The 22938-nt window shown below is 37.9% G+C and overlaps 1 protein-coding gene across 6 annotated transcripts in view; it reads right to left on the bottom strand.

Annotated features, from left to right (window-relative positions):
* Positions 1-22938, bottom strand: part of LOC126210216 (uncharacterized) — a 131750-nt gene that overhangs the window by 28908 nt on the left and 79904 nt on the right. For 3 of the 6 annotated variants that reach the window (XR_007540624.1, XR_007540623.1, XR_007540626.1), the window contains 2 exons: positions 17495-17525; positions 14276-14667 (listed from right to left, as the gene is read on the bottom strand). Coding sequence is in view for 1 of the 6 variants with exons in the window: in XM_049939400.1 (XP_049795357.1) it covers positions 14276-14667; position 17495 (393 nt within the window). In the remaining 5 variants the exon portion in view is untranslated. Of the gene's footprint in view, positions 1-14275; positions 14668-17494; positions 17526-20859; positions 20879-22938 lie in introns of those variants that run through there. The other 3 variants (XR_007540625.1, XR_007540627.1, XM_049939400.1) reach the window with 2 other exon arrangements.

The raw sequence follows: 22938 nt of genomic DNA on the forward strand, positions 1-22938 counted from the left end.
TGTATGACAAGTCTTAAGAAAACCTCCTTCCGAAGTTCAAAGATATCCGAGTGCTGTTCAGTATAAAACATTTTGGTCATTAAAAAGTCTCTGGAGGCTGAGTGCACATTATATAATCTCATATTTGTGAAGTTCCAGTTTCAATTCACTTTTGTAAAATGCGAGTATTCTCAATAAATTAAAACTATGTACAACAATGTGTAACATAAAAAAAGATAATAATAATAATAATAATAATAATAAAACAGTCAAACCTAAGTACAACAATTATCAATGCAACAATAAACCTGGGTGCAGTGATAATTTTATATGGTCCAGTCTGATTACTTATATTTTCTAAGTTAATTATCCTTCATTACAATAATGGAGTAATTTTAGCAACACCCTGTTATAACGAAGACATGTTTCGAGGATCTTACTATTTTCTGCTTCTAAGAATCTCACTACAATGGTATATATTGTTTGTTAAACCTCTTTATCTTGAGCAGTGTGTTTTCAGAAGATTCGCTATATACTGTGCTCACGGTGAGCAGGTAGCGAACTGCGTATAGCCGCAGGCTAGCTGTGCTGAGCAGCAAATAGAAAAACTCATAGAGCTCCTGTGTTTGAACCAGTATCAACTGTTTTAGTCTATATGTTACTAAGCTTGAGTTGCAGTCAGAAGTATTGTATTGGGCTCATATATTATTTCTATGATTTTTGCAATCTGTGAATGTTTCGAAGTTGATGTAAATATGGTTTGAACTTGACTAATACGATTTGGACAATGGCTGGAACTCGAAAACAGTTAAGGTTACAGACAAAAAATGGAGGTTTTAAAAGACATTGATAATGGAACGAAACTGGTAGGTGTAGCAAGGAAGTGTGGACTTGCACAATCAATGTTAGCTACACTCCTTAAGATACAAAAAGGAACTAAAAGTTTTGTAGGTCGCAAGTTTAACCATTCAAGAAAAAGAATGGAGACAGCTGCTGATAATGATGTGGATGGTGCTACACTGTGGTGGTTTAATGAGGTGGATGTGCAGAACATACCAATTAATGATGATATGTCAAAAGCCTTAGATTCGCCAAGTTTCTTGGTGGTTCTAATTTTAAGGTATGTAACAGAGAGCTGCAGGGATTTTAAGACACATGCCATCATTTTTAAAGTGATTTCAGGCGAAGAAAAATCGGCGCTTTAGGTCACGCACAAGGTTGGTGGAAAAACACGAAGTGTAAACTGGTGGACACATACAGTCCCAAAAACATGTACAATGCAGATGAGACGGGATTGTTTGACAGCTGATGTTAGAGAAGACAACGGCCTTGGGAGAAGAAAAATATAAAGGAGGAAAGCAGTCTAAAGTGCATCTAACATTTCTTCTCTGCAGCAATGTGTCAAGGACACCTAAGTTGACACAATTGGTGATAGGATGATCAACAAATCCCTGATGCTTAAAAAAATTAAGAAGCTTACCAGGCAAGAGTACATACATTTTATTTCATCCTCCTTTAATTTATAAGTTGATTCAGTACCTTCAGCTGTAATGTTATGAATATGCATAAAGAGGACATACAGTACAGTACTCTACAAGATTAATTTTGTATTTTTCGTTACTCTAAATACGATTTCATTTACTGCAGTCAATTTCAAGGCAAATTGAAAAGCATGGTTGACATCTGCTCACTTTAGTGAGTGGATACTTTCGCTTGATAAAGAGACTGCAAGTAAAACTAAGAAAACAGCATTGTTGGTGGATAATTGTGAGTGTAACAGCATATCAGTATTGAAGACTGTAGAGCTATGCTACTTCCCCCTGAACTGTACTTCAATCCTTAAGCCACTTGAGATGAGGATAATTAAGAACTTCAAAACAAAATACCTTCACATCTTGTTCAATACATGATCACAAACACTGAAAGAAAATTGGACAATCAATGCAGTTTCAATGTGAAACAGGCTCGTGACACGACTGCTAGTTCCTGCAACAGTGTAGAGCCAAATGTGATTGTGAACTGCGGAAAAAAGCAAGGAATTCCCATAGTGGAGATGACAGTGAGAATGTTATGGTGGATGAAAAACTGCCAGATGATATTCAAAGTGCTCGAGATATATTCAGCAGTAACTGGTAAAACCATAGATGGATCAGTGGTTGAATACATGTCAGCAGATAATGAGGCATTGGTGTTTGAAGCATACGCCAATGACTATCACTGAAGAGGTAATGGGTAATTCACCTGTCGAAGATTCTGATGATGACAGTGATCAGTGATGTGATAACTGCAAATCCTTCTCCTCTGGTGGAGCTAATAGGCCAGTTGAAAAATATTCAGTAAGTAGTATCTTCAATTCCCAGTATTTCAGGGGAACAGATTTCATTAGAGGAGATAAAGATAACATTCACAAGGGAATTGAAAAAAGAAAAATAAGTGACTTCTTCTGTACACCAGAGTGAGATACTCTACTAATAAATGGAGTGAACAAATTGGGTTTCATTGTTTTAATGTTATTTATCATCAGAAAAGTACTACAGTACCGTATACACCTACCTTTAAGGTACAGTTCTGTAGTAGTCACTATTAACAAAAGCTCATCATTACAATAATCCTGCTATAACAATACCATTTTCAGAATCACATGAATATTGTTCTATCGAGGTTTGATTGTATACCACTTTTTTATTTCTATTCACTGAATCATATTACTAATGCACATTTTTTTTCATTTAATAGTCAGACGTTTCACATGTCAATTATATTGTAATTTATTTTCATGTGATTAGTAACTGAACAAAAAAATGAGATTTTTATTAAAAATTATGATTATATATTTGTTGATGAACACTTCAATTTGACACTGAAACAGAATTTAAATAAGAAAGTTGTTGCTAGTGACACTCGAACCACATTCAAGACACAAAATGCATTCAAAGCTACTAGAGACTCTGTTAAAATCTAATGTTCAAAGGTATTTTTTTTTCCAACCTTTGTCACAGAGGCTTAGGAAACATGACTGGAAAAGTATTAAATGTATGATGAAAATTGGGACAGGCCAGTTCGTAAGGTATTATTTGTCAGATAAAATGAACTACATCACTGACTGTCAAAAGTTCTCAAAATCTGCCTCCACCCTCTCAACTTCCCGCAACATAATCGACATGCTACCTAAATCCTATCTACTTTTCACTCAAACACTTATTTGTCTCTAGGGCAATTTCATGTCAAATCATACAAGCCAACAATGAATGTGTCACATCACTATTTCAAAGTTTGCTGAAAAAAGTTCCACATTATATCTGCCCAAAACTACAATATTTTGATTTTCTGACAATTCGTTAAAACGCTACAGACCTCTCTAAATGAGAGTATTTGTGAAAACGTCATAACGAAAGAGAAAATTGAAAAATCGTAATAAAGAAACCAAAAGTGATACATTTCCCTCACTTCAGGTCTATGGTCACAAATTTTTTGTCATCAGACTATCAGTTTCAGCCTATAATGACCATCTTCAAATGTGCAGGGGGGGGGGGGGGGGGGGGAAACACTAGCAGAAAAGTATTACTGACATACACGTGCATTTGTGCACTTTAAATATGAAGAGGCATACCTGTTTTATAAAAACATGTCGTAATATACTGGAGCCATAGTGGCATCATCAAATGCTAAACACAAAATCAGCACCAGCATCATCAAATATACATAAATATTAGTATATACACGAGTCACCTTGACAACAGTAATAGTGTTCAACACAAACTGCCGTACAGAAACTACAAAGCGTTTGGGTTGTAACTTCGCCAGATGTCGCTACTGTAGGCGTACACATATTCTTCAACAATTAATTGTACAATGTAAAATAAATGGGGATACAATCAATTAAGTCTGCAATGGGATTACAAAATATAAGAGGCATTACAGTAATAAAAAGCAATTAAATAAAACACAACAAAAGTTAGTTTATTAAACAGGAAAAAGTTAAGAGACAGTAACTGACATACACTCAAGTGGCGTTATTATTATTAAGGAAAACGAGATAAATAATAAACAGCTTTTGAAGTACACAGAATAATATAAAAATTACAAATCAAACAGCTAAAGAAACCCAATGAATGAAAACAGACTGAGTTCTTAATCAGGACCCTCTGTTAGCACTAATGCTAGAATGCTGCATAAGTGAGAAGTTAGAGGAACGTGACTGCCAGAGAGCCCCTCATACCCTGCGGCACGCCATTCCAAGAAAACAATGATAAATGCCTGTACCAGTGCGTGAGCAAGATTATTTAGTTAATGAAGTATATTATATAAACAGAGAAGGAACAAGAAAACACTAGAGTTACGTGCACAATGTAAGAAAACGAAGTAAATGTGTAAGGTACTATATACTAGGTAAAACTATCAGCAAGATATATAAAACAGAGATGTTCAGTAATTAAAGTAGGACATTGAAAACAAAGCAACGTAGGCATTGGGCATGAAATCGTTCTGCCAATTAAGCACTTTTGTTGGCTCTTGTTTTTTCCTCTTTATAAATTCAAGCTCTTCTAACAAATTAAGAGCATGGCCTTTTTTCACCCTGTGGAGAATACATATACTAGTCTCGATGTAGCCTATACAATGACCAGTTTCAGATAAATGCTGTGCCACCAAAGCAGTTTTGTTCCGTGGCTGTGAATGTTCTTTAAACCTTGTGTTAAAAGAGTGACCTGTTTGACCGATATATTTGTCACAGTTATTGCAAAAAATCCTGTGTACTCCAGGGCCATAAAATCCGTCATAAGCCTTTTTCAGTTTATGTTTTACTCGCATGTTTGTGGCGTTGTTAACCTGAAAGTAACATCTAACATCCGATTTCCTAAAACATTTTTCTATTTGCAGGGACTTTTTGCTGTTAAATTTCATAGGAATGGCTTTCATTCGTTCTTTACTGGTTCTATTTTCTGTGTGTAGTGCTAGTGTGCCTGCTGTTTTCAATACATTTCTTTAGCCTGCTGTAAGAGCACGTGACATCATTTACAGAATGTTTTTAAATTATTCTGTGTACACAGAAAGTTTTTATTATTTATCTCATTTTCTATAAAAATAATAACGCAACTTGAGTGTATGTCAATTACTGTCTCTTACCCTTTTCCTTTTTAATAATCTAACTTTTGTTGTGTTTTATTCAATTGCTTTTTATTACTGTAATGCCTCTCACATTTTGTAAGCCCATTACAGACTTTACTGATTGTAGCTGCCTCTATTTTACATCATAAAGTTAATCATTGAACAACGTGTGTACGCCTACAGTAGCGATATCTGGCGTAGTTGCAACACAAACACTCCGTGGCCTCTGTACGGCAGTTTGTGTGGAACAGGAGTGCTGTGGACAAGATGATTCTTGCATATACTATTATTTATGTATATTTGATGATATGATGCTGGCACTGATTTTGTGTTTACCATTTGATGATGCCACTACGGCTCCAGTATATTAATACATGTTTTACAAAACAGGTATGCTTCTTCATATTTAAAGTGCAAATGCACAAGAATGTCAGTAATACTTTTCAGTAAAGTCTATTTTATTGCCTTAAGCTGTATACAATCTGCTAGTGTATTTGCCCCCCTCTTGTTTGTCCTATATTTTGGCCAATGGCAGAAAGCTTTAATTGTGAGAGTATTTTTGTTGTGCCTATCTGCGACTGAGCATCTCTGCTATATGGTGAGTGGCAACTTTCCTCCCCACAATATTGTTTCCAATACTATGAGACATGATTGATACATACACACTTCTGAGCTTTTTTTCATTTTTGAAAAATAAACTATGAAAATTTGTAGCTTTTTGCAAATCTCAGAACTATACTTTGAAAATACAAATAATCACAGGATGTTAACAGTCTTGAGAAATGATAACGTGGAAGGACTACTAACTGTCGCTATGACATTAATGCATGGAATTCTTAACCTGTCAAAATATTTGTACATAAAGATGAAAGAATCTGAAATTTTTTGATTACTTAGAAATTATTTTCTCCAAAACCTCCATCCCAAATGTTCTGAAAATTTCATGGTATGTTGGTTTGTCACTGTACTTAGGGAATGTACAATCAGAGTGGGCAATGCTTGTCTGTACAAAATGTGAGAATTTTTTTTAGGTAGACCTAGCTCCACTCTCAAGGTCAAAAAAATCATGGACACTTTATTTAAATGTTTAAATTAATTGCTGATTTTAAGTAAATGTCATGAAAAACTGGTATTTATGAATCAAAATAATTACTTTACAACATTATAAGTGAGAGGGAAAACAATTCATAATTTTGTTCAAAAGTATTTTATAACAAAAATGAGATGTAGATTATTTACAACTGTTTTTCTTTTTGTGGTATTATTCACAACTTATTACCATCTTCCCTCATTATTTTACTTCTTCATGACTTTCTACAAATTAAAATTACCTACAATGTAACAATCAACACTGCACCGCTAAACAGAATTTTTTTTTTTTTTTTAATCTGGTTCTCATTGCACTTGTATAGCAGAGCTGAATTTGCACATGGACAAGGATGATCCAACAAGAGCAGTACTTGGGAAACGGGAATGGCAAACCCATCTTTTGATGATGGCCATTTGAAAGCATTAGCAGGACCATGATATGTCATAAAGGACACTGTTAGATCTTGCAGCTAATGTGAGACACTTATTATCTGTCCCACCCACCACTGATTGCCATACACACAAGAAATGAAGTGACCAACTATGAAGTCCTTTGATGTATACTGTGGTCTCTGCATTTCATCTTGCAATGGGTGCCCACAGTAATAATCTGGGCATTCATATTTCTCATTCTTTATTTTATGAAATCAAATAATGTGAGGAAGTGGGTATGTATTTCTGTATCTGTTGCTTAGGGTAGCTAGCTGGTATCAGTGTCAGTAACTGTACCTTCTCAGTAGAGGTGGCTGCTGAGAGAGCACTATTTGGTTTTGAAACCATACATCCCATTTCGTGAACACATCACTATCTTCAGGTTCTGCATCAAGTGCATCTACATTACACATTTCACAAAGTTTTGAAAATTTTGCTTGTGTAAAATTTGGGTAATTTCCAAGAATGATTGCCTATTGAACTCGTGGGGTCCCAACGATAAATATCGAATGTGCAATTGTAAATCAGTCATGTGACTCTAAAGGCGGGCGTTATGATCAATTATTAGTGATCGTCATTTTTATATGTTTCCATCATTCCCTTAGTTGCTCTAAATTACATACCTCCGTGAATTATTTGTGAGTTGCTAGGGAAACACAGACGATTTATGTCAGTAGTGAGTGGGAGGTCTGGTGTTCTTGACATTTCTTCAGCGGATTCTCTCACATGGAAAAATCTAATTCCATGCTTATCCAGCGTTTGACTTTTTGTCGCAAATATGGAGTACTACCGGATGAGGAAAAGAGGGACTGTGTAGACTGTGGTGGTGGTGGTGGTGTAAAACTTCATAAGAAGAGTTTCGAAGCTGAAATACCGTTACAATTTCATTGTGGACAGTGTGGAAAACAAACGAGTATCAGGAAGAATACATGGTTTCACTCTTCCAAATTATCCATCCAGACCAATGTAATCCTTCTATCTTGCTGGATTCGAGACTACACCTTGCAAGCAACAGCACCGGAAACTGACTTATCTGCTAATACCGTGTGAGACTATTTCGGGTTTTTGCAGAGAAGTGTGTTATGTGATAGTGACCAACGACAGTGTACCAATTGGTGGAGCAAGTTAAGTTGTTGAAGTGGACGAATCTCACATAGCTAGAAGGAAGAACAAGAGAGGACAACCTTCAAAGAGTGAAATCGATCATATTTGGGTATTTGGTGGTATAGAAAGAGAGTCCCGGAAGTGTTTTGTCGGCAGAATGTTGTCCAGAGGCAAGGTCACTTTAGTGCATCTGATAAAGCATTTTATACTGCCTGGTAGTAAAGTCATTACAGATGGGTTTCAGTCCTGCAAGACACTCAAAGCAGAAGGATTTGATCGCGAGTTTGTCAACAACTCTCAATAGGCAACTCTCTTTGGATGACCCCAGTGTGCACATGCAGAACATCGAGCAGCTACAGAAATCTTTGAAGTCTTCCACTAAAAGAGAAAGGCATCCAGGACACACAGATGAACTATACTTGTTTCAGTATCTCTATTTCCACAACTTGTATTTGCAAGGAAAAGTTAAAGCATGTGACACACACTACCCATATTCTTGCGTGATATTGGCAGAGTTTACCCAGGCTATAGAGAAAACGGAATTGTCCCCATAGCACATACATCACATGAACTTTCACATGACAACACCGACGACGAGTAAGGTAAGTCATCTCCTTTGTAATTACAAGTATTTTTGTAATGCTCTTCTTTGGTCGTTGCTGTAGTGACCACCGTAAACATACTCGTAACACCCGCCACCAGAGTCGCATGATTGATTTACAATTGCACTTTCGATATATACTGTTTGGACCCCGCGGCTTCAATAGGCAATCATTCTTGGAAATTACCAAAACGTGTTTCAATTTCTTCCACTCATCTTTTTACGAACTGTTTCCTTCTTGTGCTTCTTACCTTTCCTGGACATTTAAGGGGGGATACAGTAGGGGCTACAGCAGAAATGCTAACATTCAATGAGCAACAACTTCACATCCAGGAATACAAACATCTGCAATGCTTTCTTCAGTTTCACCTTCAGGAGATGGTGATTGTTCAGGTGAGTTCTCAATAAATTTCTTCTTGTAGTGAGTATAGCAATTCCTGCAAAATGGATGTGATGCTAATATAGTTACTTGAGGACCAAGGTATTTCTGCAATACCTCTGTGAAGGGTTTTTCACCTTTCTTAAACACCACCTTTTTGTGTATATTTTCATGGTCCACATACCTCACTCTTTCACTTATGTATTTTCTCACTAACATGGTACCTAACAAAAAGTCAAACCAAACACAAAACTCGTTGCTGAATGGTATATGTGCAAGTTCTCACTCATTTGTTATAAACAGAAGGGCACAGGAAACAGTGTTGGCAACATGCATATTTTATACTAGAAACTCGGTGATGCGAAATATGCAGATTATTGAAAAGTTTTTAGCACTTTACACAGAAAAATATTACATACTATGTTTGCACTGATCAGTAACATATTAACCAAACAATATTTTGTGTGATTCTCAGAAATTTTTGGATGGTAATTTTTGAGTAAATAATTCATAAAAACACATAAAAATGCAATTTTTTTACATTTTTAGAGATAAATATTGACATAATACAGATAGCTGGAGCAGAGAAGAGACTGTTTATAATTACAACAGCACTATCTGGTAATAAGACAGAAAAGAAAGCGTTCTGTGACTTTCCAAATTAGAAAAAAAAGTAGAAAAATTAACTTAATTTTTTTTTACTAGTATCAAAAACAGTCTTGATAACAAATTATTTATTCTGGTGGCACGGTTTCGACCACAACTGTGGTCATCTTCAGACCAATGAGTAAGGACCTCCTCCTGGTGGTAAATCACTACTATTTTTTTGTCTTCAATTTGTAAGTTAAAGGAAGCCCGTAAGTTGGTGGGTGTCAAATTAATTTCAACATACTAAGAAGGAGCTATAATGCAAAACATCTACTAGGTCTTTTTTCTTCTCTGCTGTTTTAAGAGTTATTTACAAAATATACATTTTTCAAAGGGCTGTGCCATTTACAAAAATTAAGATAAAATGAAAACACTTTATTTCTTAACACTTATGATATAGAGGTCTAACACATATTTTTTTTCCACAGAAATTCATGAGCATGAGTTGACATGACTTGTATGACTCGAGATGAACAAAAAAACATACAACTAAGTCATCTTTCCCTTTCTGCGCATCCTCTACATACCCCACACTGAGTACAACAAGAATGAAGCTACTAACCAACCTTAATTCTGGCCAATGATTGACTTTTAGCACTTACATAAAAATTTTAAAATGTGAATCAAACGAATTAGCTCAAGAATCATAAAAGAAGGCTGTATACATGGAAGAAGCCTGGAGATACTGACAGGTTTCAGATAAATTATGTAACCAGGTTTTAAATTGTAAGACATTTCCAGGGGCAGATGTGGACTCTGACCACAATCTACTGGTTATGAACTGTAGATTAAAACTGAAGAAACTGCAAAAAGGTGGGAATTTAAGGAGATGGGACCTAGATAAACTGAAAGAACCAGAGGTTGTAGAGAGATTCAGGGAGAGCATTAGGGGACAATTGACAAGAATGGGGGAAAGAAATACGGTAGAAGAAGGATGGGTAGCATTGAGAGATGAAATAGTGAAGGTAGCAGAGGACCAAGAAGGTAAAAAGACAAGGGCTAGCAGAACTCCTTGGGTAACAGAAGAAATATTGAATTTAATTGATGAAAGGAGAAAATATAAAAATGCAGTAAATGAAGCAGGCAAAAAGGAATACAAAAGTCTCAAAAATGAGATTGACAGGAAGTGCAAAATGGCTAAGCTGGGATGGCTAGAGGACAAATGTAAGGATGTAGAGGCTTATCTCACTAATAAGGGGTAAGGTAGATACTGCCCACAGGAAAATTAAAGATACCTTTGGAGAAAAGAGAACCACTTGTATGAATATCAAGAGCTCAGATGGAAATCCAGTTCTAAGCAAAGAAGGGAAGGCAGAAGGGTGGAAGGAGTATATAGAGGGTCTATACAAGGGCGATGTACTTGAGGACAATATTATGGAAATGGAAGAGGATGTAGATGAAGATGTAATGGGAGATATGATATTGCGTGAAGAGTTTGACAAAGTGATGAAAGGTCTGAGTCGAAACAAGGCCCCGGGAGTAGACAACATTCCATTAGAACTACTGACAGCCTTGGGAGAGCCAGTCCTGACGAAACTCTACCATCTGGTGAGCAAGATGTATGAGACAGGCGAAATACCCTCAGACTTCAAGAAGAATATAATAATTCCAATCCCAAAGAAAGCAGGTGTTGACAGATGTGAAAATTACCGAACTATCAGTGTAATAAACCACAGTTGCAAAATACTAACACGAATTCTTTACAGACGAATGGAAAAACTAGTAGAAGCCGACCTCGGGAAAGATCAGTTTGGATGCCGTAGAAATATTGGAACACGTGAGGCAATACTGACCCTACGACTTATCTTGGAAGCTAGATTAAGGAAAGGCAAACCTACATTTCTAGCATTTGTAGACTTAGAGAAAGCGTTTGAAAATGTTGACTGGAATACTCTCTTTCAAATTCTGAAGGTGGCAGGGGTAAAATACAGGGAGCGAAAGGCTATTCACAATTTGTACAGAAACCAGAGGGCAGTTATAAGAGAAGCAGTGGTTGGGAAGGGAGTGAGACAGGGTTGTAGCCTATCCCCGATGTTATTCAATCTTTATATTGAGCAAGCAGTGAAGGAAACAAAAGAAAATTTCGGAGTAGGTATTAAAATCCATGGAGAAGTAATAAAAACTTTGAGGTTTGCCGATGACATTGTAATTCTGTCAGAGACAGCAAAGCACTTGGAAAAGCAGTTGAACGGAATGGATAGTGTCTTGAAAGGAGGATACAGGATGAACATCAACGGAAGCAAAATGAGGATAATGGAATGTAGTCGAATGAAGTCTGGTGATGCTGAGGGAAATAGATTAGGAAATTAGACACTTAAAGTAGTAAAGGAGTTTTGCTATTTGGGGAGCAAAATAACTGATGATGGTCGAAGTAGAGAGGATATACAATGTAGACTGGCAATGGCAAGGAAAGCGTTTCTGAAGAAGAGAAATTTGTTAACATCGAATATAGATTTAAGTGTCAGGAAGTCATTTCTGAAAGTATCTGTATGGAGTGTGGCCATGTATGGAAGAGAAACATGGATGATAAATAGTTTGGACGAGAAGAGAATAGAAGCTTTCGAAATGTGGTGCTACAGAAGAATGCTAAAGATTAGATGGGTAGATCACATAACTAATGAGGAGGTATTGAATAGGATTGGGGAGAAGGGAAGTTTGTGGCACAACTTGACTAGAAGAAGGGATCGGTTGGTAGGACATGTTCTGAGGAATCAAGGGATCACCAAATTTAGTATTTGAGGGCAGCGTGGAGGGTAAAAATCATAGAGGGAGACCAAGAGATGAATACACTAAGCAGATTCCAAAGGATGTAGGTTGCAGTAGGTACTGGGAGATGAAGAAGCTTGCACATGATAGAGTAGCATGGAGAACTGCATCAAACCAGTCTCAGGACTGAAGACCACAACAACAATGAATCAGCTCAGTTTCGTATATAAAATAAAACTGGAAGGATACAATGAGAGGGCAACACGTACACAAACCAGATAAGTCTGCTAATTTTCCTCAGCTAACGGACCAATGGATCAGTGTACAGAGCCATGCATTTTTCTGCCTCTGTACACTTACACTTTGTGTGTGTGTGTGTGTGTGTGTGTGTGTGTGTGTGTGTGTGCGTGCGTGCGTGTGTGCGCGCACACTCCTCAGGGTAGAGAAGCAGCTTAAATCAATAAAGGCAAGTCTTCTGGCCTAGATTGTACACCAGCTAAGTTCCTATCAGAGTATACTTATGAAATAGCTCCATTTTTAGCGATTATATACACCCATTTGCCTGACAAAAGATTTGTACCTAAGGAGCAGATGCTGCACATGTCGCATCAACACACAAGAAAGGAAACAGATTCAATCCACTGAATTTTAGGCCCGTATCACTGCCATTAAATTGTAATAAAATTCCAAAACATGCACTGTGTTCCAACACTAGCAAATACTTCAAAGAAAACAAGCTACTGACGCACAGACAGCAGTGATTCAGAAAATATCATTCTTGTGAAACACTTTATCTCTGCAAAGCAATGAGTGCTTAAAGGAGGATATTTCAAATTGATTTCATTATCGAGATTTCCGAAAGACTTTTGACACCATTCTTCACTAGTGGCGTCTAATCAGATTGCATGTCTATTGAGCTTTCTCTTCTTGTCAAAGGTCATAGTTTATAGTAGTTGATGGGGAGTCACTGAATGAAACAGAGGTGATCTCAGGAAGTGTTATAGGCCACCTGCTGTTCTTAAGGACACAAAAATTATGACAATCTGAGCAGCTATCTTAAGACTGCTTGCAGATGATGCTGTCATTTCAGTCTAGTAAAGTGATCAGAAGATCAAAACCAATTACAAAATGATTAAACAATTTTAATAAACATTTTTGGAACAGTGATTAAATTTTTTAAATTTTTTTGTTTTTAAAATTCAGTCTTAATCACACCTCGTATGTTACAAGAACATAGGTGACCAGTTTCGGTCATATCACATGACCATCATCAGACCCATGGCATCCTTCGAAGATGGTAGGTGGAGCACTCTTCTCAGCTGCTGTGATGTCAACCAGGTCACCTATGTTCTTGTAACATACGTGGTGTGATTAAAAGTGAATTTTAAAAACAAAAAAATTTACAAAATGGTTAGTACTAAAACCATGCCATTGAACTTTGGTTGCTAGACAAATTACAAATTTAAAAGCTGTCAATTCATCAAAATTTCTAGGGATTTCAATAAAAAGCTTGAATTGTAACCACCACAGAGAAAATTACGTTTTGGCAAACACCCAGAAAATGCAACAAATCTACTGAAGACACTATTTACAGACACTTCCCCTGTCCAACATCTTATGCAGTACTTCTTCACAGTGTCGGATCATTACCTGATAGGACTGACAAAGGACACCGAAAAAGTTAAAGAACGGCAGCTCATTTTATATTATCACGAAATAAGTGACAGAGAGTGATGGATATGATAAGCAAGTTGGGGTGTCAAAAAAAAGGGGGGGGGCGTCTTCTTTAATTGTAGTGAGATATTTTCGTAACATTTTAATCTACAACTTCATATCTCAAATGCCAAAATATTTTGTCCAATCTCATATACATACACAAAATCATTAACGTCATAAAATAAGAGAAACCATTGCTCACATGGAAGAGTTTGCGTGTTCATATTTGAGTGTGGAAGAGCAAAGAAGTAATCTGAAAATGGTTTTATGAACCCACTGCAAACACCTATGTGTGAATTGCTGAGTAAATGTGCAGCTGCAGATATACGTGCCAGTTGACCTCTCACTGTCTCAGCTATGCAGTGGGTGATTACTTTCACTTCTTCCATTGCAAACAGTATAATACAAAATTCATCATAAAATTAGTCAGAAATGTTCAAGACTTTTCAAAAAGTACAGGTGACCTAACGTCGTGAGACTATGGACATAGCACTGCCTGGCATCTGGGTGCGTACCTTGTGGAGGGCCAGCATCTTCAGCAGCTCTTTTTTCACAACCATGAACACGCCCATCCTCTTCAGCAACTCCCTCTTCTCTCTGGTCAGCAGGGTAATCTCGTTCTGCAGTCTGGAGTCATCTGTTGACAGTGACTCGTCAGCCCACATGAAATTTTCCTGCAAGTTTTGCAGCTCCCTGTTAATCTGGGCTGCCTTCTTCCGCTGCTCCTTATTCTCCCTGATGAGCCATGCCTTTATGTCTTGCAGCTTTGTAGACGTTGTGGCAAGCGAGGTGTCTATCGTTTGCATTCGTGTGTCTAAGTGGGACCACATACTCTCCACTCTCGTATACCCGGCCAGCATCAGCTCGTCTGTGTCAGGGCAACTTTGCTCTGGCTTTGAGTGTGACACTGGAAGAGAGAAAACCAAATAACAGGAATGGAGGAATGTAAAGGTCTTCTTTTCCGATGACCTGAAGCTAGAAACAGGCCAATACCCTCAATGAACTGATTACACCAAGGTACATAAAGGTTCCACAAAGACACAAGAAAAGAAAGTTCCACCACACACACACACACACACACACACACACACACACACACACACAAAGCAGCCCGACTTCAGCCTGTAGTGAGAGCGAGAGCTTCGTGCTGTACAAAATGTGACAATTTGAAGAATATTTCTATACAAAAATTTGCCATTTATATACAGAAAGTAGCAGACTTTGTACACCTAGAAGCTCTCGCTGATACGTGTGGCCTAAAAAAGTATTATTGTTGAACATTAATACTGCATGACTCAGTCATTTTTTGATTTGATTAGCTAACTGTTAATTCACAACTAGGTCATTCTCTAATGATGCACTATGGCTCAGAGTTCTTACTAAACTCAAGGTTCCCCTGTAATTGGCACGATAAGTCAGCTCAGAGATCAGAACTGGGCAAGGGTACATCACCTCCACTAGGCCCCTGCCCAGTAAAGCACTGCAGCATTCAAAACTACCTGCAGGCTGATGGCAGCTTCACCACATCGTTATTAAACAGATCAGCCAGAACATTATGACCACCTACCTAATAGTGGATATGTCCACTTTTGGCACAGATAACAGTGGCAACGTGGAGACAACGAGGCCTTGTAGGCCACTGAAGGGAGCTGGCACAACACCTGCACACACAAGTCACGCTATTACCTTAAATTCTGGGGAGGGAGGTGATGAGCTCCGATGCCATATTCAATCATATCTCAGATGTGTTTGATCGTGTTCAGATCTGGTGAGCTGTGGGACCAGCACATCGGTCAGTTGCCACTGTGTTTCTTGAACTGCTCCATCACACTCCTAGCCTTGTGACATGGTGCACTATCTTGTTGAAAAATGACACCGCTGTCAGGAAAAACCACCATCATGAAGCGGTGTACGTAGTCTTCAGTCAGTGTACGATACTCCCTGGCCGCCAAGGTGCCTTACACGAGCTTCACTAGACCCACGCATGTTAACGTGAATGTTCCTCCGAGCATAATGGAACAGGGTGCCTACATGGACAAGGAAAAATAATTCCCGGATTTCCCGGTTGAAAATACACTTTCTCCCGGATGAAAATACACTTTTTCCCTGGTAAGTGACAGTATACTTTTTCTCGGCACTTACCAATCCTTTTAAGGTTTACAGTTTTATACACCGGCGGAGAATTTCCCAGCACTTCATAAAATGAAACTCAGAGGAAAAAACACGTTTTGGAAAGATCTTTGATGTGCAGCAACATATACACTGCAAATTTCCGTGTTACGAAGGTATAAATTCGAATTCCACCAAACACTGCATGTTACTTTCCGAAGCATTAAAATCGAGATTGCGACGCGCTTTTGTAAGCCAGTCACAGCTCGTGTCACCTGATGTCACCAGCTGATGACAGAATTTGACACATGATGTAGTCAGCCAATAGCAAGATCACTTTTAAGTAGTGCGAACACACAAATAAGAAAAATTAATGGCTTAAATTAATGTACAATTGTTGCTACAAGAAAAGCAAAGCCTCTAAGATTAATAAGCTGCAAGAGAAGCTAAGCTTCCACATATATTGTTGATCTTTTTTGCGCGTCATACATCACATAAATGTGCCAGTAAAATTTTTTAATAACGACGTAAATGTCTGATCTTCTGGGCTTGTCCCCAAAGACTTGATTTTTAAATGAGAGTCAAACGCTCTGTGATTTAAGAAATTAGTCGTACACTCTCTCACATAGCTTATCTTACATAAAAGGAAATTTACTTTGACAGTAACACTTTTCAAAGCAATATTCGCAATATTTTTCCGTGACCTATTAGAAAGGTACGTTTCAGCAGTTGCCAGAGAGCGCCAGATAACAGGCGTCACTGCACTTGAGCAGCTACGATGACACAGGAAGCCCGCATGTTCGTACGTGTGAAACATTAAAAGATCTTGCATTAAAACGAATCTAATGTAAAAAACTGTCACGTCATGCTCATTGGAGGCAATTTGTTGTTAAGAAGCACTGCACAGTTTTCCTAAAGCCTTTGACACACTTTGCTGTTGGCAGACGCTTCTATGAGCACTGTGTTCTGTTGTTGTATATGGCGCATTTTCTTTACGACTTAAGTTTTATTTTCGTTTTCTTCTCTCGTTCATGTTTTGTTGCTGCAGTATTATTCTGCAGAAATGGGATACAGTAAATTTTTTTGTTAGAGTATTGGTTCTTACCAGTCAAAATCACAAAAATTTAACTGAAAACTAAAACAATGAAAAATTCCCGGGTTTTTTCTCCATTCTATGCACAGACAGCAGATTCACTAATTCTACATGCACCATGTGTGTGTGACTAGCGTTCATTCCATGCCAGCATACTGCTATTGCCTGGACTGGTTTATATCAAAAGTAAAAAGGTGGGTATAATGTCTTGGCAGGTCAGTGTCTCGTTATTTAAGAAGTATGCTTTTTTGCTTGTATGTTTTCATATCTCTCTACTGCCTTTGTGCAGTTTATAGTATGGTTTGATCCCCTACTGCAAAATTCTGCTTTGAGTTTATTTCCACCTCGGTAACAGTAAACTATGCGTAGCTTTGCTCACATGATCACAGATGAGGCTGGTAGACTATAGTTAGTAATATTTTTGTAATGTCTGTAATGGATTGGTAAATATACTCAATGTGGTGCAGACAGAAATGCCAACACTTTAAACAGATTTCCGGAAAAAAATAATTAATTAACAAAAGATACTTACTGGTGATCAACAGCAGCTATACAACTTTTACCTGGAACAAAAGCAATATCACATTCAGTAACACAATTAAAGCATTAAATATATGTTTAACTAAATCACTTTTAGAACACACTGCAAGGCAACACCAAAGGATTTAAGTGACTATGACAATTTTATGAAGGGATAGATTGCTACTCAGCATACAGCGGACACACTGAGTTGCATATAGGCACAACGAAAAGATGGTCGAACTCTCCCTGCAATATATCCTACATACCAGCAACTTTCCTGGCCTCAACCTTTGTTAGTCATTGTCCTACTCCCACATATCCCATGCCCTGATCCCACTCCAGCACTACATAGCCCTCTATTCCACCAATGCACCCACACTCCTTTTACTTCTCCGCTTTTCTACTGCACCCCCCCCCCCTCCAACCAGCCTACCCTCTCTCTCTATCTCGTCCCTATGCTCCCACAAGAAGCACTTTACCGTCCCTGCCCCACTGACACCAGCGCCCTCCTTACCCCCGTACTGCACCTACCGTTGTACCTGCTGCTCAGAGTCTGACCTCGGCAGCCAGAGATGTGTGTGTGTGTGTGTGTGGTTTATCTAGCCTAAAGCTTACTTGTTTGGCTGTCTTTTTGTTGTCCTGTCTGCAACTCAACATCTCTGCTATATGGTTACATTGGGTAGCAATCTATTCTTTTCATAAAATTATCATTATTTCATCCTGGATTTTCCATTGTTTGACTATTACACACGATGGAGAAGCAGCACACTTACATACAGCAGATACTGTACTGAAGTTGTAAGCTGCAGGGTTAGTGTGGGCAGGAGAAACAGGTGAGGGACATTCATTCTTTTGCCATGAATTGTAATCAATCACTCTCAGTGATACTCTCCACAACATACACCATCCTATGCATGGAAACAAGGAGACAAAGATTACAGTTTAACATAGTGTTAATGACAAGAGCTTTGGAGATGATGAACAAGCTCATATTGGCAGAGAACAAGGAAGATACTGGCCTTGATTTATGCAGATACAAAGAGAGACTTATTTTACAATCACTCATTGATATCGCTTGTTGCCATGGAGGTGTGTTTGGAGGGGGTGTGAGGTGGCCTTGATAGAGAGCCAGAAGAAGAATGAAACCTTGGAAAGTAATACTAGTGATGGCTGTGGCCGTCAAATTTCCATTACTCTGATGTATTTGAAACAGATCCTCTTTCTCAGTCATAATGATATGTTTTAATTTGCTTTCTAGATATGTGCTATTGGGAGCACTGTAAAGCACAATAAGTCATCAATCTGGAAGATTTGAAATGAGTTGATTCTGCAACCACTAACATTGATTTCTGAACTACTGACAATAATTTGTGTTCTTCATCTCATCAGCTTTATGTTATGGAATAGTGAGACCTTTCTGTTCCTCTTTCTCATAGAACAATAATGTGACAGTTTTCTTCTCTACAATTCTATCATTAATGGGGATTTCTCCAGGCATGTCTCCATTAATAATTATGTCATTGCAGTACCAAATCTGACATGGGTGAAAATACTTTAAAATACAGAAAAGATTCCAGTACACACATGTCAACAAACGAGCTGTTTATGAGATAACTGCAAATGTGAGGTTATGAGCCACACCTGACTTCAGTATCAAATATTGTCCTCGTTAATTTACATGTATTCACAATGTAAACTTTTTGATGTAGTCCCCATTTAACTGAGCTCAAATTTCACTAACAACAAATAAATAAATGCAGTTATTTTTACTTCACCACATTACAAGCTGCAGTTGGTGTTCCACGTGTCATCCACAGGTGACTTTATTAGTAGAATATTCCTCTTCCATATGAGACACTAATTTGTGTTTTCCTTTTTAACTGAATAAAAAAAATTGACCATGTTAATCAATTCACAACTACCTCCATTGTAAATTTTCAAGAATTTATCTACTAACTGGTGTGTTATTTCGTCTCTTGTAACACACAACAGTACCTCATTTTTAACTTGTCAATATAAAATTGGATGATGTTTTTCATATTTCTATCCCAACTATAATTTGTAATTTCTAGAATTACAAAGTTCCAATACTAAACAGAAAGATATCAGAAATTTTATACAGAGTGTTAACTCAGGGTGTTGACTAATATGGGGGAAACTCCTGGGGAATGGACACAGGACTTAAAAAGAAGCAAAAAAGTTCAGTTATACATATGGTCATTTTTTTTATTTTCTTAATATAATGTATTGGACAGATAAAAAAGTTACTCACTAAGCTGCAGCAGGAGAACACAAATATAAAAGGTATTACGAATGCGACCTTTTGTAGCCAGTAGCTGTTCCTTATGGCAGATGGATTGAAGGGGAAGGAAGAGGGGTGAAGGAAAAGGATTGGTGAGGTTTAGGAAAATGGGTAGAGTTCAGAAAAGTCACCCACAACCCTGGGTCAGTGGAGACTTACTGGAAGGGATAAGAAGGAAAGACTGATTGTTGGGGACTGCATCGGACGAGATTTGAAAACATGAAAGTTTAAAAGGTGTAAGACAGGGTTACATGCAAGAGAGAGATTACTGCTAAAACATTATGCAGAAGTTAATAAGCATGAAAAGCTAAGTGCATTGTATGTGATAGAGGTGGGAGGGAAATGGCGCAATATAGACAGATCAGAAAATGAAAAATGTAGAAAACTGAAACAGTGTGAAGAAAGGAATAGATACTATGAAGAAATGCCGAGACTGAAGAAATTAATGTAAATTAAGGCCAGGTGGGTGGCAACAACCAAGGGCGTGTTGCAGTGCCAGTTCCCACCAACACAGTTCTGAGGAACTGGTGTCTGGGGGAAGAATCCATATGGTACATGTGATGAAATAGGCACTGAGGTCATTACTGTCATGATGTATAGCATGCTCAGCAACAGGATATTGTGTGTTGCTGGTATACACTCTCTGCCAATGCCCATTCATCCTAACTCATAATTTGTTGGTAGTCATGCCAATGTAAAAGGCCAAACAGTTTTTACATAACATCTGGTATATTACGTGTCACTCCAGATGTGGCTCTCCCTTTGACACTATATGTTTTGCCAGGTGTCGGTGGTGGCAGGGGGGCACATAGGGCAAGTCTTGCAGAAGGGCTGGTCACATGAACACGAGCCATAGAGTAGGGAGATGAGTGCTGAAGGGGCATAGGGTCTGACGAGGATATTTTGGAGATTTGGAAGGGCGATGAAAGCTATTCCAGGTGTCGTGGGCAAAATCTCAGACACAATGGACCCTATTTCAGGGCACGACTTTAGAAAGTCATGGCGTTGTCAAAGTAGCTGATTAATACTTTCAAGACCAGGATAATACTGAGTGACAAGTGATGTACTCCTACCTTATGTTTTGGAAGGATCAGCAGTACCAGGATTGGATGTGATGACCTGGAAGAGCTTCTTTTTTTTATTTTCTTAGTTAAAGAAACTTTTTTTGTTGTTACATGTTTTCTTTTTTTCTGTCTAGTTGGGTTCAATTAAAAGATTTAGAGTATTCAGGACCTATTGTGAATATTAAGCTTGTAGATGAAGTATTTTAGCAGAGACAGCAGATACCTGGAACATCGGAGCGATTAAGACAGTCCATGAATCGAAGTTTAGAAGCTTGTATTAAAGCTAAGAGAAGACATTTTGAGCTATTGATTTAGCCATCACAAGACAACATTTGTACAGAAAAAGTACGTGCAGAACCACACTGGAAATTTAAAAACAAAAAGTCACAAAGAAAGCAAAAATGTAACAACAAAAGTCCTACCCATTCCCCAGAGGTTCCCCACATATTAAATAACACTCTTTATACTCATTATTTCCACTCAATTCAGTAGATAACATATATAGGTAGAATAATACAGAAGGTGAGTTCTTCCTGCTTTCTCTGTATGTTTTTAAAGATCTCGATTTAGATGGAAATTGTTCCTTATTTTAATATTTAACATTGAAATGATATAAAGATATTTATTTATTTTTTCAGAGGATTGTGTATGAAGTAGTGTTGTACCTAGAGGATAGAGTACCTAGGAAGCGAGAATATTTCATGGTCAGTACTCAGTCTACTGGCCGATTTCAAAATCAAATGAAAGAATGCAAACTACAGGCAACAATGAACATATTCTACAGCTTTTTGTTGTTAGTTATGTGGGTGTGTTTTCCACAGCATTTGTCAATATTTTGCATCCTGCACACTTACAAGTGCTGTATGATATATTACCTCCATTTGGAATATATAGCTCCAGGTAAAGAATTATATGGTCAGTAAAATGGTGTGTATTTTACAACTGTTTATAATGAAAAGGATAGATTGCTACTCACTATGTAGTGGAGATGCTGAGACACAGACACGCACAACAAAAAGACTGCTAAACAAGTAAGCTTTCAACCAAAATGCCTTCTTCTGAATTAGACAATGTACAAGGGGTGTTTGAAAATTCTTTGCAAAGCCCAAGAGATGGCACCACATATCGAGGTCATATTTAGTTAGTAGCATCCTTAGAAAGAATGCACACCAAGTTTCAGCCATATTGGTCTATTTCTTTGTGTTTGGCATTTGTGTGAATCAAGGAAGTCGAGTGATTGTCAAAAAATGGACAAAAAAAGAATTTCGTGTGGTGATTAAATGTTACTTTACAAAAGCCAAAATGCCTCAGGAGACTAAAGATAAGCTTGATAAACATTACGGTGACTCTGCACCTTTGCTTAGAAGAGTTTATAAGTGGTTTCAAAATTTTTGGAATGGCCACATGGGCACAAGTTGTGCTGAACGTTCTGGACGCCCTGCGGAAGTTACAACTCCGGACATCATTGATAAAATCCACGATATGGTAATGGATGACATAAGAGTTAAGGTGCGTGAGATTGTTAGTACTGTGGGCATCTCAAATGAATGGGCACATAATATTTTGCATAAACATTTGGATGTGAGAAAGCTAGTCACAAGAGGGCTTCCGCGATTGCTCATGCTTGACCAAAAACGGAATCGTGTGAAGTGTTGCAAGGATGGTTTGCTGCTGCTGAGGAAGAATCTGCAGGACTTTAAGTGTCGTTTCGTCACTGTGGATGAAACATGGATACATTAATATACTCCTGAGACCAAACAACAATCTAAATAATGGGTAACCAAGGGAGAATCTGCACCAAAAAGGTGAAGACCATTCCCTCGGCCGGAAAGGTTATGGTGACTGTCTTTTGGAATTCGCAAGGGATAATCCTCAACTACCTGGAAAAGGGTAAAACTATTGCAGGTGCATATTATTCATTCTTATTGGACCATTTGAAAACCAAGAAGCAAGAAAAATGGCGGCGATTGGACTGCAAAACAGTCCTTTTCCATCACGACATTGCACTAGCACACACCTCAGCAATTGTGGTCGCAAAATTAATGGAAATAGGATTCCAACTCTTTTCACATCCCCCTGTTCTCCAGA

This window comes from Schistocerca nitens, chromosome 10 (genome assembly GCF_023898315.1).
Source record: "Schistocerca nitens isolate TAMUIC-IGC-003100 chromosome 10, iqSchNite1.1, whole genome shotgun sequence".
Classification (NCBI taxonomy): Eukaryota; Metazoa; Arthropoda; class Insecta; order Orthoptera; family Acrididae; genus Schistocerca; species Schistocerca nitens.